At 45.9% G+C, this 13,385-nt stretch overlaps 1 protein-coding gene across 2 annotated transcripts in view; it reads right to left on the bottom strand.

Annotated features, from left to right (window-relative positions):
- Positions 1-13,385, bottom strand: part of LOC135900506 (transient receptor potential cation channel subfamily M member-like 2) — a 382,962-nt gene that overhangs the window by 165,090 nt on the left and 204,487 nt on the right. For both annotated transcript variants that reach the window (XM_070536288.1, XM_070536289.1), the window contains 2 exons: positions 7,550-7,693; positions 7,204-7,434 (listed from right to left, as the gene is read on the bottom strand). In XM_070536288.1, coding sequence (XP_070392389.1) covers positions 7,204-7,434; positions 7,550-7,693 — 375 coding nt within the window. The remainder of the gene's footprint in view (positions 1-7,203; positions 7,435-7,549; positions 7,694-13,385) is intronic.

Genomic DNA, 13,385 nt, shown 5'->3' with positions numbered 1-13,385 from the left:
TTTGTATGGTCTCAGGTTTTCAGCCGTTACATACCACCACGCAGTGTGCTGGCTGTCCTCGCCCCGGGACCCGACAGGATGGCTTGGTCACTGGGCTCTGCGGCTCCAGGAATTTTCATTTATTGTCAACTATAAGTCTACACGTCTGCACAAGGACGCTGACTTCCTCTCTCTTCACCCATTGGATCCTCCCGATCCTGCTGCGCATGATCCGGTAACATTCGTGATGGTTTTGACTGGCATGACCGACATGCGCGCTGGACAACAACGCGGCCAATCCTTACAGTCCATCATCGCGAAAGTGCATTCTGGTAGCACCGACGGCCGTGCCCCATGTTCTAGCTGCACAACGGCATCTTCTACCACCACGTTAACAACCCTGACGGCCCTGAGTTGGTCCTTGTGCTCCCTTCTCATCTGCAATCCGTCGTTCTCGAACAACTTCACAATGCACCGATGGTGGGCCGCCTCGTAGTTTTGCGTACACATGACCGTGTAGGATACCGGTGCTTCTGGCAGGGTCTCTACCAATCTGTGCGTTCTTATGTCGCAACTTGCGAATCGTGCCAGCCTCGGAAGAAACCTCCCTTGTCAACTGTCGGACGACTCCATCCAATTGAAGTTCCCTATGAAACATTCTTTCGTGTAGGCCTTGATCTGCTGGGCCCTTTTCCTTCGACGACTAGAGCGAATAAGTAGATCGCCGTCGCTACTGATTACGCGACAGCTACGTGATAACAAAGGCGTTGCAGACAAGTTGCGCAAAAGAGGCCGCCAAATTTCTCCTACAGAACGTCATTCTCAACCACTGTGCACCTCGACAGTTACTTACAGACTGTGGCAACTCGTTCTTGTTTCGAGTTGTTAGCGACCTCTTCCGCTCTTGTGCTATGGAGCACAAGCTGTTCACCGCCTATCACCCACAAACGAACGGCCTTACGGACCGTCTCAACCGATTCATCACAGTGATGCTGTCGATGTACGTCTCCAACGACCACCGCGACTGGGACGCCATGCTGGCCTACGTGACGTTCGCGTATACTTCGTTCCGGTATGACACCGCTGGATATTCACCGTTTTATCTTTTCTATGGTTGTGAAACCACATTGCCGTTTGGCACCATCCTCCCTTCTGTGCCACATGTTGCAACTGAGTACGCTCGTGAAGTCATCGATCGCGCTCACGTGACATGTCAAGTCGCCCCACCTCGTTTATTAGCCTCGCAGCGTATACAAAAACAGCGTCATGAGGGGTGCCATCGCGATGTTAAGTTCGCGCCAGGTGCTTCAGTGCTCCTTTGAACACAATGTCGTCGGGTTGATCTCGTTGCACATTGAACGTCGGGGATACGTATTGCCTTATGAAGTGCTACGTCAAGTTAACAGCGTAAATTACGAGATTTCGCCGCTACAGTTTGATGCATCCTCAAGTGTCGCGCCTGTTGACGTCGTGCACGTTTCGTGCCTGAAGCCACACTTCGCTTGCAATACTTGGCCTTCCATGCGCCGAGACGGTGCTTCGCCACTCGGGGATCCTGTTACGGAAGGATGAAAGAAGAGAGAGGAAAATCGCGACAGACCGGCTGCTGCGTCTTGTTGTTGGTCAGGCATCCTGACTACTCTGTCTCATCTTGTATACATATTTTAAATACAGTCTTTCTATACTACGAACATCCCCGTAACAATATAATTAACAAATTACGTTGGTCATTGCATCGGCAAATACCATGTTCTTAAGTTTCAGAATGCATGTGTTGTCAATGTCGACAGGTTTTAGAGCTCTTAAGGTTTTACATGCTCTCCACTTTCATATCCATGAAGCATAAGCTTCTTGTACAAAAAAAAGGTGCGTGCATCGGTTCCTGTATAGCCTCTGTTCTTAGCGACATTTTATTGGCCAGCTATGTCCGCAATTTTAGAACTTAGCTCAGCCAGTTGAAAGTGATGCGATACGATGATGGCTTTTTTAATTTTTTCCAGTACTAACACTACTGATGCGCAGCCTATTGCGGCCATAATATTTGAACTGTTCCGCATACTTTTAGATTCCTTTCAATTGACCACGGAGCATCCGTCACACAAGAAGATTCGTTTCTTAGACTTGGAAGTATCGTTCTCAAGCGATCATGTAGGGTTTATGCTCCTCGGTCTCATAAGAGCCTTCTTCCCTTTTCCTCCACGCATTAAAACACAGTTAAACACGGTATTGCAATATATTGCATGAAATCGGCCCTTATCAGCTCATGTAATCGTCAAGTAGATGGAAGCTTCGAATTGCAAGTAGCCAGGCTGAAGCTCGCAGGCTTCTCGTTACCGCTTTTAACTAGCGTCGCTGAAAGCCTCAGGACAGGCCTTAAAGGAAAGCAATCGGCAGCCACTCAATCTTAAGATCGCTCACGGCAAATGGTTACGGTTATCTCATATGTGCACCAGGTTGCGTATATTCTCAAAAAGGTTGTCAGCAGGGCAGGCGGAAGGTTGCTGTTCATTGCCATAAATAAAATAGGTACCCTGGGCCATCAAGACAATTGGGTGACCGAGAACAACAAAAAAGTTGTAAAAACAGCGCAGGCAGAGGTTTGTTGACCGTTGTGACTGTGTGGTTCCTAAGATTCCGCTTTCATGCAAGCGTTTTTATACCGGTCAAACAGGGTGGTGCATCAATGACGGCATGCGTGAATGCTCAAAGTTAAAAATGAGCTAGAGATAATAAATTATCACTGCAATGCAATGAATGCGACTGCAAGCCGTCTTTTAAAGATGTGGCCTATCTGTCAAAATACCGCGGTGATTGCGCACGTGTTGTTTAAAAGCTTTCCACATTCATAATAGCGACGAAGCGTGATTAAGCCTTCCATCCATTTCTATCCTTCCAAAGGAGATTGCCTTTCTTTCGCATTATTTGCTATTTTTGTGCTTTCAGATACCGGTGGAGTATATGTAGGCTGACTGAAAGAATAAATACCCTTGGTTGTTAGTCAGTGCTGTCGTCTGTGTCCCTCTCTTTGTCATGTTGTTTAGCGCTGTTTACTGCTCGTAATCATGAACCAACCAGTCCAAATGCATACTCTTCTTGAGAATTCTAACTCCTTCAAAGCAAGTTTCTCGGTTCATTACAAAGCTTTCCCACGAACTTTACCTATAAGTGCAATAAAATCGTGTTACCTTCCTCAGAGAATCAAACCCTTCTGAAGCTGGCATTATTTTTATATAGGCTTGATCATTCTTATACAACATTCAAGGTTCCTTTACACTATTTACATTTGCGTCATTAGCCATTGGTGCGTGAATTCCGCCTGCGAGTGTCATCCTCCCTGTCACTCTCAGTCACCACTTCGATAGCGCCACTAAAGTAGTGGCACTTCGGGCGGTTTTTGTTTACAACATACAGCAGAGAGCCCTGGGTTACATTCACCGACTCGCGAGCAGCATTCCAATCTCTAACGTCGCCAGGCGTGCAGCAACAAGTCGTCATAGACATCAGGCACCTTTTCATGCAAGCTTGCGACCTGAAGGTTCTTCTTAGGGGAACAAATCCTAAGGAAGCTCGGTAAATATCTAACGTGTTCTTGCGTGTGTTTATGATTGCATGTGTTGTTCGCGTGTTTCTGTAATCAATGTGTACATCATAATTATTACGCAGCGTCTTCAACAACATGACAGGCGATCAGTCAGGCTGTAATCTGGGTATACAGTGAAATGTGTATCTCTCTCTCCTAACATTTGCTACCATCAATAACAACTCAGCTCATGGAGTCAACCCACAGAAAAAGGATGCTTGTAAGTGCAGCCGATTTACCCTCCAACGAACAAATTCTATTGGTCACCACTCCTTAATTGTTGCACTGAATAACTGGAATGTAATTCCTATATCCCGTGTAATACCGATCATGGCATATTTTCTTTTTCGGAAGCTATTGCTTTTTTTAGAATATCAATTGTTGTGGTGAAAAATTTGAACTTATTTTACATCTTTTTCTTCTTTCCCCTTTGTTCAACGTCTGTTAATTCTTTCGCTGTCTGTTTTGTAACACTAGGGCAATACCTTTTTTGTTCTTTTGTCCATCCGTGAGTGTTCCTTAGTAGCGCTCCTGGTTGACATTTTGCTCAATATTCTGTTTCGACAATTTCTTTAAGGAAGCACTACTTTCTGAAAGGCTGCATAACGTTAATAAGGTTTCCGGCACTGCCATATTTGGGTCTACATTGTGGTTTAGTGCCTTACAATGCATTTCGTGTATCTCTGTTTTGCTGAAGCTAGGTTTTTATACAGCTTACTGCTTGATTTTCTTTTGACCATTGCTTCTCTTTATACAATGCCCCCCTCCTCCTTCGATAGCGCGTTGATGATGCCTGAATAACCAAATTGTAGGCAGGTAGCTGAGGTATAATGTGGCATGATCTAGCTATCGAAGAACTAAATTTGCATCACTGGCGCTCTGGCGGCGAGGAGTCGAATGTGGCAGAAGTGTATCCGTTTCTACCGGTAAAGCAAGCATGACGTATGGCAGGGCAAGTGAAAGCCTCTTAGCTCCGGAAGCTGAAACACTCGCTGCCTCGCATGCAACCGGAGCGAAACCGAATTTAATGCGCCATGGTCATCAGACACTTAATACGGGTGCTATGCGTCGTCTTGGCGCTGGGTGCCTCAATGCTCCGTGGCGTGTACGCTGGGGAGGCCGTAGCATATTGAACCGTCATCACCTTTATGTTACGTTGCGCTCCACGTTGTCGAGAACCAGTCGCCAATTTGCCCGAGTACATTTCGGAGAATGGTGTGTTCTAACCAGTGGAAATGTTTCACAAGCTCTCGTCTTTCGCCGCGCGCTGGCAAGCGGCAACACTTGAGACAACACTTTCGTAAGCGGCAACACTTGAGGCAGGTTCTTGCTCATTCGCCCTCTCGCCCGCTTTTTTTTTTTGCTTCACTCTCAGTGTTTTGGAAATGAGGTGAAGAAATAAATGGTGACGTGCATGTAAAATCCAAGTCGACCCACGTATGTCACTGGTGTCTCGTGTCTTGTCGCGAGCTGATTCTGGAGGAGCGATCGAGGTGTTAAAACTGAGCTCCGGACATTTTACGAGCGTTCATGACATAGGAGCGGTGTTCTGCATCCCATGTTCTAACGACTTTATTGCGTCAGTCCCATTCTAAATTGCTGCCTGTATGTGTTATTTAGTAGTTTAAGGTGGACACTTCCTTTTTCAGGAATGGGTATTGAGTATTGGCCTCACATGACGTACGCGTATCGGGCAATACAAAAAAAGCAAACTGTGACGGTAAAATCTCTTTTGCCGTTTTTTTTAGAGTGCCAGCAGCGCAGGTAATTAGTTTAGAGAATGTTTACATGAATTTAGAGGTGCCTCAGATCACATGAGCATTGAGCACTCATCCGTGTGGCCCGATGAACGTCACTGGTCGTGGCGAAGCACCAACACCTCACGAGCTTGATTATCGCCATGGTCAGGTTAGGTTCAGGACAACATTCATTTGGGCTAGATGGTGCATACTTGAATAGGAAGGAACAGCGCCAACTAAGACGATCACAAGAGGCGCTTGTCCTGTGTCGTTCTCCCCACTTGTGGTCATCTTAGTTGGTGCTGTTCCTTCCTAGTCAGGTTAGGCTTTACTATGGTAAATTAGGCTAGAGCTTTATTAGTTTTATATCCACACCGAGCCGTTACGCCATTCCGTCCAGTAAGCCAACTTATTGTAGACGATCCCGTTATTTGCAGGCTGATCACTCGTGGGCGTGGCCGTTGGTGCAGCCTGTGCAAACGATCTGACGCCAGGTCGACGGTGAAGTCGACCGCTTTAAACCTCTTAAGGGCGAATTTCCCGCATCTGTCGGACTCAGGGACTAACGTTGCCGTTAGGTGCCGATTCATAGTTCGGTACAAGGTTATACGGGCAGGATAATCTCATCGGGGGCAGAACAACCAGTGGCATCTAGCAGCGGCTTGTGAAAATAAACCAACCAAGGCAGTACTACGGCCGCAATGCTTAGTGAAATAATACTTCTTTCAATTTTTTTTGCGCTCCAAAGTAGGGGCGTGAACGTTTCCAGAGGTGGGTCACGGAGTAAGACATATAGGAGGTGAAACTCCCGTCAGCGCGAGCGAGCGCAGGCGACCAGATAAAGTCACAATTGTTGCATGCGCCGACGCTACCCTATGCAGTGGCGGCACCATGCGGCGCGTCGTAGAAGCAGCAGCGGAAAAAAAAAAAAGCAGCGCCCGGCGCTCACTCCGGCGGCACCCGCTCAAAGCAGACGACAAGCAGACGACACGGGTGTTTGCTTCAGCGGGCACGCCGTAACCGAACTGCGTAGGTGCGCGCACTCAAGAAAACTGTTTTGTTGTGTGCCCATCAAAAAAAGCAACACGTGTGGCAAACTTCCGCTAATCTTCCTCGTATCGCCAAGCAGCTAGGGCAACTAGTTTTCGCGAGTCTTATAAAAAAGAAAAGGAACGGAAACACATGCACGGCGGCATCCTTCCTAAGCGCACCCCTGTGAGCACTAGAGCGAGAAAGAAGCGGTCGCCCTTTGAGCGATGAGGAACGAGATAGCCATCAGTTTCGCAAGCGCAAAAAACCGAAAACCGCCCGCCACGGAGCAAGATAGCCCTGGCTACAACCAGAAGCTACGTATCATCTTATAGCTGTCATGGAAAACGCGTTTTATTTTTTACTGTGCTCAAATGGCTGAAGCGTAGCAGCAGTTGCTCTTCGGGCTACAAGCGGTAAAGAAGCGCGCGAGAGTGCCCTCAGTAGAAGTCAGGCGCGCGCGGCCGAACGGGAGCAACACTCGACCGGTTGCCCTGGCAACCGAAACAGCGGTAATTTCTTCCCATGCCGCCAGGTGCCGCCAGCATGAAAATATATACGCGGGCTTGTGACCTTTTCTGGTCGCCGCAAACAGCGGAGTTTCCACTCCTATATTTCTTGCTCCGTGAGGTGGGCCTTACACAAGCGAATATGGGGTACACCGTAGGTAAAGTGTCGTTTTCTAAGTTTATATGGCGTCTCATCTCCGATGCTCAGAAACAAGGAAGGCGGAGGCAGCAAATATGACAAGTGTGTGCCGCAAGCAAATACGCCGGCGTGAGAGGCAACAGAAAAAGGGGTGCATGCTTCAGACCACGTCTAATCTTAAGGATGAGTATATGGGTTACGTTCAAGAATGATTAAAGAGAAGCTCACCATCAGCTTTATAGAGTACAGAAGCGGGCCAACTTGAGGTGATATAGGCAAGTAGATAAGCGTCTGGCGGTAGTAAAAGTAGAGAAGTGCCACACAAACGAGCACTTTTCCCGTGTACGGATCCTTGAATGGACCCACTCCGAAGAGTCGAGAAGTCATGTACGAGACTCCGAAAAATGTTATCATGAAGAATTCAACAAACTTCGAAAGCAGAGGAACATTCGCGTTCGTCTGAAAAAGAAAGGGGGGGGGTCTCATTAAAAAAAAAAAACGATGGTTATCCTTCATGCAGACCCGTGAATGCTAGGCCAAACATTCCAATCTTCGTGTAAAATTGACAACTTACGAGATACAAACGACAGGTGCGGTCCAGAATCTCCATGCCGATAAGAAATATCCACACCACGCACAAAGTATCGAGCGTCCTATTTCCGCAGGAAGGCCAGAGCGCAGCTACATTCATTGTGCCCAAAAACATAATGAAGAATATCTGCAAAAATGTAGTCAGAAATGTAGTGAGAAATTTGATGCAATCTGTACGGCACAAACTGACCTGAGCGGTACGGAATCACACTCATAGAAACAATTATAAACGTTTTTGAAAAGAAACAAGAGCACTGGTGATTTTAGATTAAGGTAAGTACGGGGACATTATGACTACTTAAATTTCCTTCTTTCGCAATATTCAAGATCGGCCCCCATTTTTGCACTTAAAATGCCCGCAGCAACGTCACGCAGTCCCTACACACCTCAATATCGCATCAGAACATGGCGCGAGGAAAGTAGAAGGAGCTTCACACTAATGTTTTCTTATTCACAATTATCAAAACCGGCCCACATTTTTAAACTGCAGCAGCCACGGGAATCGGGCGGAGTCAGTGTGCACGTCACTATATTCCATCGCATTACCCATCGCAATAGGTAAGTACGGGGTCCTTCAGGGTGCTTAAATTACCTTCTTTCACAATCTTCGAGATCGGCCCAGATTTTTAAGCTTCGCACACCCATGGGAATGGAACGCAGTCTACGTACGTCACTCTGTCAGATCAGCCATCGCGTGATGGAAGTAGGAGGAGCTTCAGACCATTTAGGTTTTCTCATTTCAAAATATTGGAGGTCGGCCTATATATTAGATTGTAGATGCCGACGGAAATTACCACTCATTTGCATTACCCGTCGCCTAAAGGAAGAAGCATGGCCACCAGATTATTTCAGGATGTTCGGGATTGGCCCACAATAACAAACGGCACATACTCACAAGTGTGCTTTTTATGAGGGAAAGCGTTTCACCATGTAAAATATCTTATCGCTCCGCGCAGGACACGCATGCACGTACCGGAAGTTTCTCCAACGTTATCGAAGGTACTATCCGCTGTGTAACCTTCTGTAATTTGATTGCTTGTATGCGCCACGCGCATGCTGTAGAATTTTCTCGAAGAGACGGGCACACCAGCGATTACTCTGGAACCTTCGATGACTTGCCACGCAAATCAGGGTTCGATGTTTGCAGACACTATTCGCCATTATCGCTGTGCTTTTAGTGTAACCTGCTTTCGTGGGCATCAGTTCGCCCAATAAAAGTTAGTTTCGTCATTCTCAGCTTTGCTGCTGCATTTTTCACTGATACTATTACCTGACTGACAATACCTCTGGAAATGCAATGGAGTAGCGGCACACGTAAGTATATCGCAGGAGCCCTCGCATAAGGGAAGTAGGAGGGAGGGGCTTTAGACTATATAAATGTTCTTATTACACAGCGCAATCAGCATTTTTCATGAAATGAAAATACTTTTTTTAAAGGCAAGTGCCACCCCAGAGTCGGTTTACGCGCGGTTTCGTGCACATAGTTTAGAACCACATTATAGGGAATTGGTAACACTCATCACACAAATATAGACACACTGGGAATTCAATCCGGGTACATCGCGTGGCAACGAAACACATTAACCACTACACCACCTCTACGCTGAAACAACGGTCACTAAGGTGACACTTCGAGCATGTTCGCAGTGCTTGAATGCAGCTTGCTGTGCACAAGACGAGTACAGAGAAGAGGCTTAGACAAAGGACTCGCATAGCTATTTGTACATACATTTGTGCTTCCGACGCTGTCTATTTAAAGCGATTCATTACTGACAGTGATCGTGCGTGGTAAACGTGTGCAGGTGTTGCCGATGCTTTTGGGGATGGTGACAGTAAAAATGTGCTTAAATGACTAGCAGTATACGATCCCAGCTTTCATCAGCGGTCAAGTGGGGCGGAAAGGCTAAAAGGGGTAATATTGAGGAGCATGGGAGCTGTGTGAAAAGGAAACTGCTTCGCCAGGTGAATGTTTCTCTTTAGTGCTTCGTTTTTCTTCGCTGTGCTCTTCTGTGCTGCTTTGCTTTATTCGTTGTAGTCACTGCTTAACCGAGAACTTGGCTTTGTCTGAGAAACATTCATCCGCGTTCACAAGGTTCAGTAAAATATGATCCGTTACCAACATGCACACCTGTAACTATAGGTTGCTGGACTTGTTTCAATGTTGCGCTACCTCGACGGTATAACGGCAATACGGCTCCGCTATTCTGAGACGTCGAATAAGCGGGCGAGATTCCTGTGGCATGCCTAAGTTCGTTGAACCGACCAATATTTCTATTCAATTCCCCTGGCTGCAACAAGGATGCCATGTACGTAAGACTGACAGATATAGCTTTTTTGAGTACGAGCAAAATGCTCTCAGGACACACCTTTTATGCCGCTCCGCTGCACTTATTTACACAGTGTTTGTTTAGAAGCAGCTAGGTGGTAGGCCCATTCGTGGGCCTACCACAACTGCATTGCCAATAACGGAAGCTTCACTGCTTTGCTCAGACTAGTTTGTTTTCACCTCTTCAGCTGCACGGTGAAGTTGACGTAGCGACCAGATACTGTCGACATACCTGCAGTGCCATCGAGGTTAAAAGAAGGAAAGGAAGTAAGGAATGGAGGCGTGGTTAAAGAAGTAATATTGTAGGACTTAGCATACCAAGACCGCTGTGAATTACGAGGGACGCAGTAATGGAGAGCTTCCAAATAATTGCGACCACCAGGGGTTAATTAACGCGCGCCCAATGGGTGACAAAAACGTTTTGGAATTTTCGTCGACATGTGACAGGCGGGGTCGCAGCATTAAATCCACCGGGTTACCGTGGCGACTGTCGTCAAAAGCTTATTGCCCTTCTACTCTGTGAAGAAGGAAAACCAGCAAAGTTGTATTGCGATGCCTATGTTGACAACAATATTGATGCATATTTATTGCTATAGGATTGCTACATTAAATACATAAAGACGCCTGCACGTAATTACGTAATTTTTATCGTGCATTTTGTCTCATTTGTTACCACAGAGACCATAGCCCTGTGAGAGCTGTGGTACGTCGCAACCGGCTGTATTTCTATGCTAGACAAGTCCTTGCCTAAGCGTAAATCTATACACGAGCGGTGATGCGTGATCGGCACATCGGCGTCCGTGTAGCACTCAATTCCAAACCATTCCATCAGGAAGAATACAATCCACTTGGCATCGGGGTGCACTAGGTCGACGTTAAAGTCGGCAATTGGTGGGTTCACTATTTCGTTTTATTATGCTTTTCTACCCTCCAATGGTAGCGAAGGAGCGCTCTCATCCTACATTTTCTATATGGCCATTGAGGTCGTGTGTCATAACATGGTCGACAATACGATAACAATAAGGGTGAGCGCCGCAAGTTTTTTTTTTTCGTGCATGCGCGTGAGATTTCGCCGGAGGAGTTTTCAGCGTAAAGGCGACACACGTATGAACGGATGGAGGAACCAGCTAGCCGCGAATGGCATCGCTGTAAGCGAACAATTCAGCTGTTCGAAAATGCATAAACAGATGCTATTTTTTCAGCGTATCGCACCCGACGACGTCTCCATCCCTAGCCTTGCGAATAGGTGGCTTTGACGTAAAATGAACCTGGAATAACCACGATTTGCCCACTCTGTCTTTTGCTACATTTGTACGAGCAGTACTACCGCAATGAACACGTTCTGCTATCTGCAATGCAAGAAGTTCTCCGTGCAGAAGACGAGTCGTATCGAAGCGCAAACTACTTTTAGTTAGGTGACTATTAAAAAAAAAGCGTGCTGACTGTGTTAAAGTGGACGCGCTGTAATAAGCGGGCAGTACGCTATTGCGCTGTGTTTCAGGCAAAGTAAGGTGTACCAGGAAGTGGTTGCAAGCAGGTGAGATGGATTGCACCCTTGCGTAATTAATTATATAGCAGGAGAGATTGAATTCGGGTTTAGAAATCATGTATATTAGTTGAGTGCCTCTGCCTTCATTATATTTGTTATATCAACTGTGCCTATATAGAGTAATTAAAAGCGTATGTTCTTCTCATCCACCTGAACCATGCTCTAGCGCAATGTCCACTTCAGCTATGCATGCAATCTGAAAGCATGCTGTACATTCATGCAGGCTTAGACACATTACCTCTTTTTCAAAGGCGAATTATATATTTACAATGCACCAATGTGCACAGCAGTGTTTCACAGTAAGAACTGATATACCAAGCTCTGGCAGTAAAAACTAAACACCAAGCTGCAACAGGATATACAAAAGCAGATAGGCAATGTTCGCGCCTACAACATTTAAAATGTGAAACATGCATAACGCATGACCTTGCGTGAACTTCATGCTATGTAACCAATGAATGCTGGCCGTCTCAGGTCGTCGCTTTCTTTTATGATGAGTTTTCTCTATTACTAAAATTATGTAAAATAGCAGATATGTAGAATATCATGTACAAAACGCACATACGTTCCAAACTTAGAGTAAGCTCGCATTTTCCATATATAGGTTATCTAATGAGGAAATTAGACAGCGAAAGTTCGCAGTTACTGAAAATATAGCTATCCTGGAAAAGCTTGGAAAATGAAAGAAAAAGGTGCTGCAAGAAAATGTTGGTATTTGAATTGAAGAATTCTTCTGGGAGCCAAGCAACAGTAAAAATCTCTTGTCTTGCGGTGTAGTCCGTATACCTATCGCAGTGTTTGGCCGAACGCAGAGCAATGCAAGACAAGTTTATTGTGTATACACAGCCAACAAGTGAAAGAAACCCTTTTCGAATGTGCGTTTTATTTTGGCATAATTTCTTCGTCGTCAAAAACACATCAGATATGCTTCGTATAAGTGCAGAATAATTTTAGTGATTACTCCTTGACATCTAGGCAGTCGCTGTACCTGGAAGGAAAAATGAATTCGACTCAGTGTTGGACAATTCCAGGAACTGTTTCACCTTGCCCCTATTGGGGTTATGTTTTGTTCAAAAGTTGTTCAAGGCTAATAAAGTAGTGATCATGCACGAAACAGGTCTCAATGTTAATCTAAACGTCTGAGATTGCAAGATAACGATTCGAGGTCTTTTATGTGACTGCCCTAATTGTGGTGTGGCTAGAAAACAAAATTACACTGTACCTAATTGCACCATCTTGGATCAGAGAATCATTTCGTTCCTCAGACTGTATACAGCACCCTTGCTTGGTCCTGCTACTTGACATGTGGGCTGTTGCTGTTTTGCGCTGCATCGCATTAATGGGCACACATTATTTTGCTTTTTATTTTAAATGTCGGCTCTGCCCTGTTTCATTTAAGTCGCTTTTGACGCTTTCCCGAGCACAGAATATGTCGCTTTTATTTAGACTGGGTAACCTGCCTGTCCTCCTAGCCTAATTCCTCCTTCCACTAGGAGCACGTGTCAGCAATACAAAAGCGATCTGATGTGAAAGGCGCGAAGAAAGCGACAAACAATCTCATCAAGCTACTATAGTCAATCTATTCAAATGCAGCATTTCCAACATGTGCCTGCTGAACGTTTTCAAGATGTCCAGTGCACATCGAAGTGCGGAAAGGTTTCTTAAGCAGATATAATGACTAGAACAGGCAGGCTACCCACAAATTGGGCTAGTTTCCATAGCATAAAAAATAATGAGGAAGTCGCGAACCTGCCAACTGGACCAGGAGCCTTGTCCCGAGAAAGAAGGGTAGTCGCCATGCCTTACCTACACATTTCGCATAATTTGAAGAACACTACCAAGCGAGCTAGCGTAACAGCATTGCTTTATGCCCCATGCAAGCTTTCAAGGCTCTGCAGTATGACCAACCCTTCTTATTTAGCAAGGCGCTGGCCCGTGTACGAG

This window comes from Dermacentor albipictus, chromosome 3, assembly GCF_038994185.2.
Source record: "Dermacentor albipictus isolate Rhodes 1998 colony chromosome 3, USDA_Dalb.pri_finalv2, whole genome shotgun sequence".
Lineage (NCBI taxonomy): Eukaryota > Metazoa > Arthropoda > Arachnida > Ixodida > Ixodidae > Dermacentor > Dermacentor albipictus.
The sequence above is the reverse complement of the archived record's forward strand: the minus strand, read 5'-3'. Positions and strand labels throughout refer to the sequence as shown.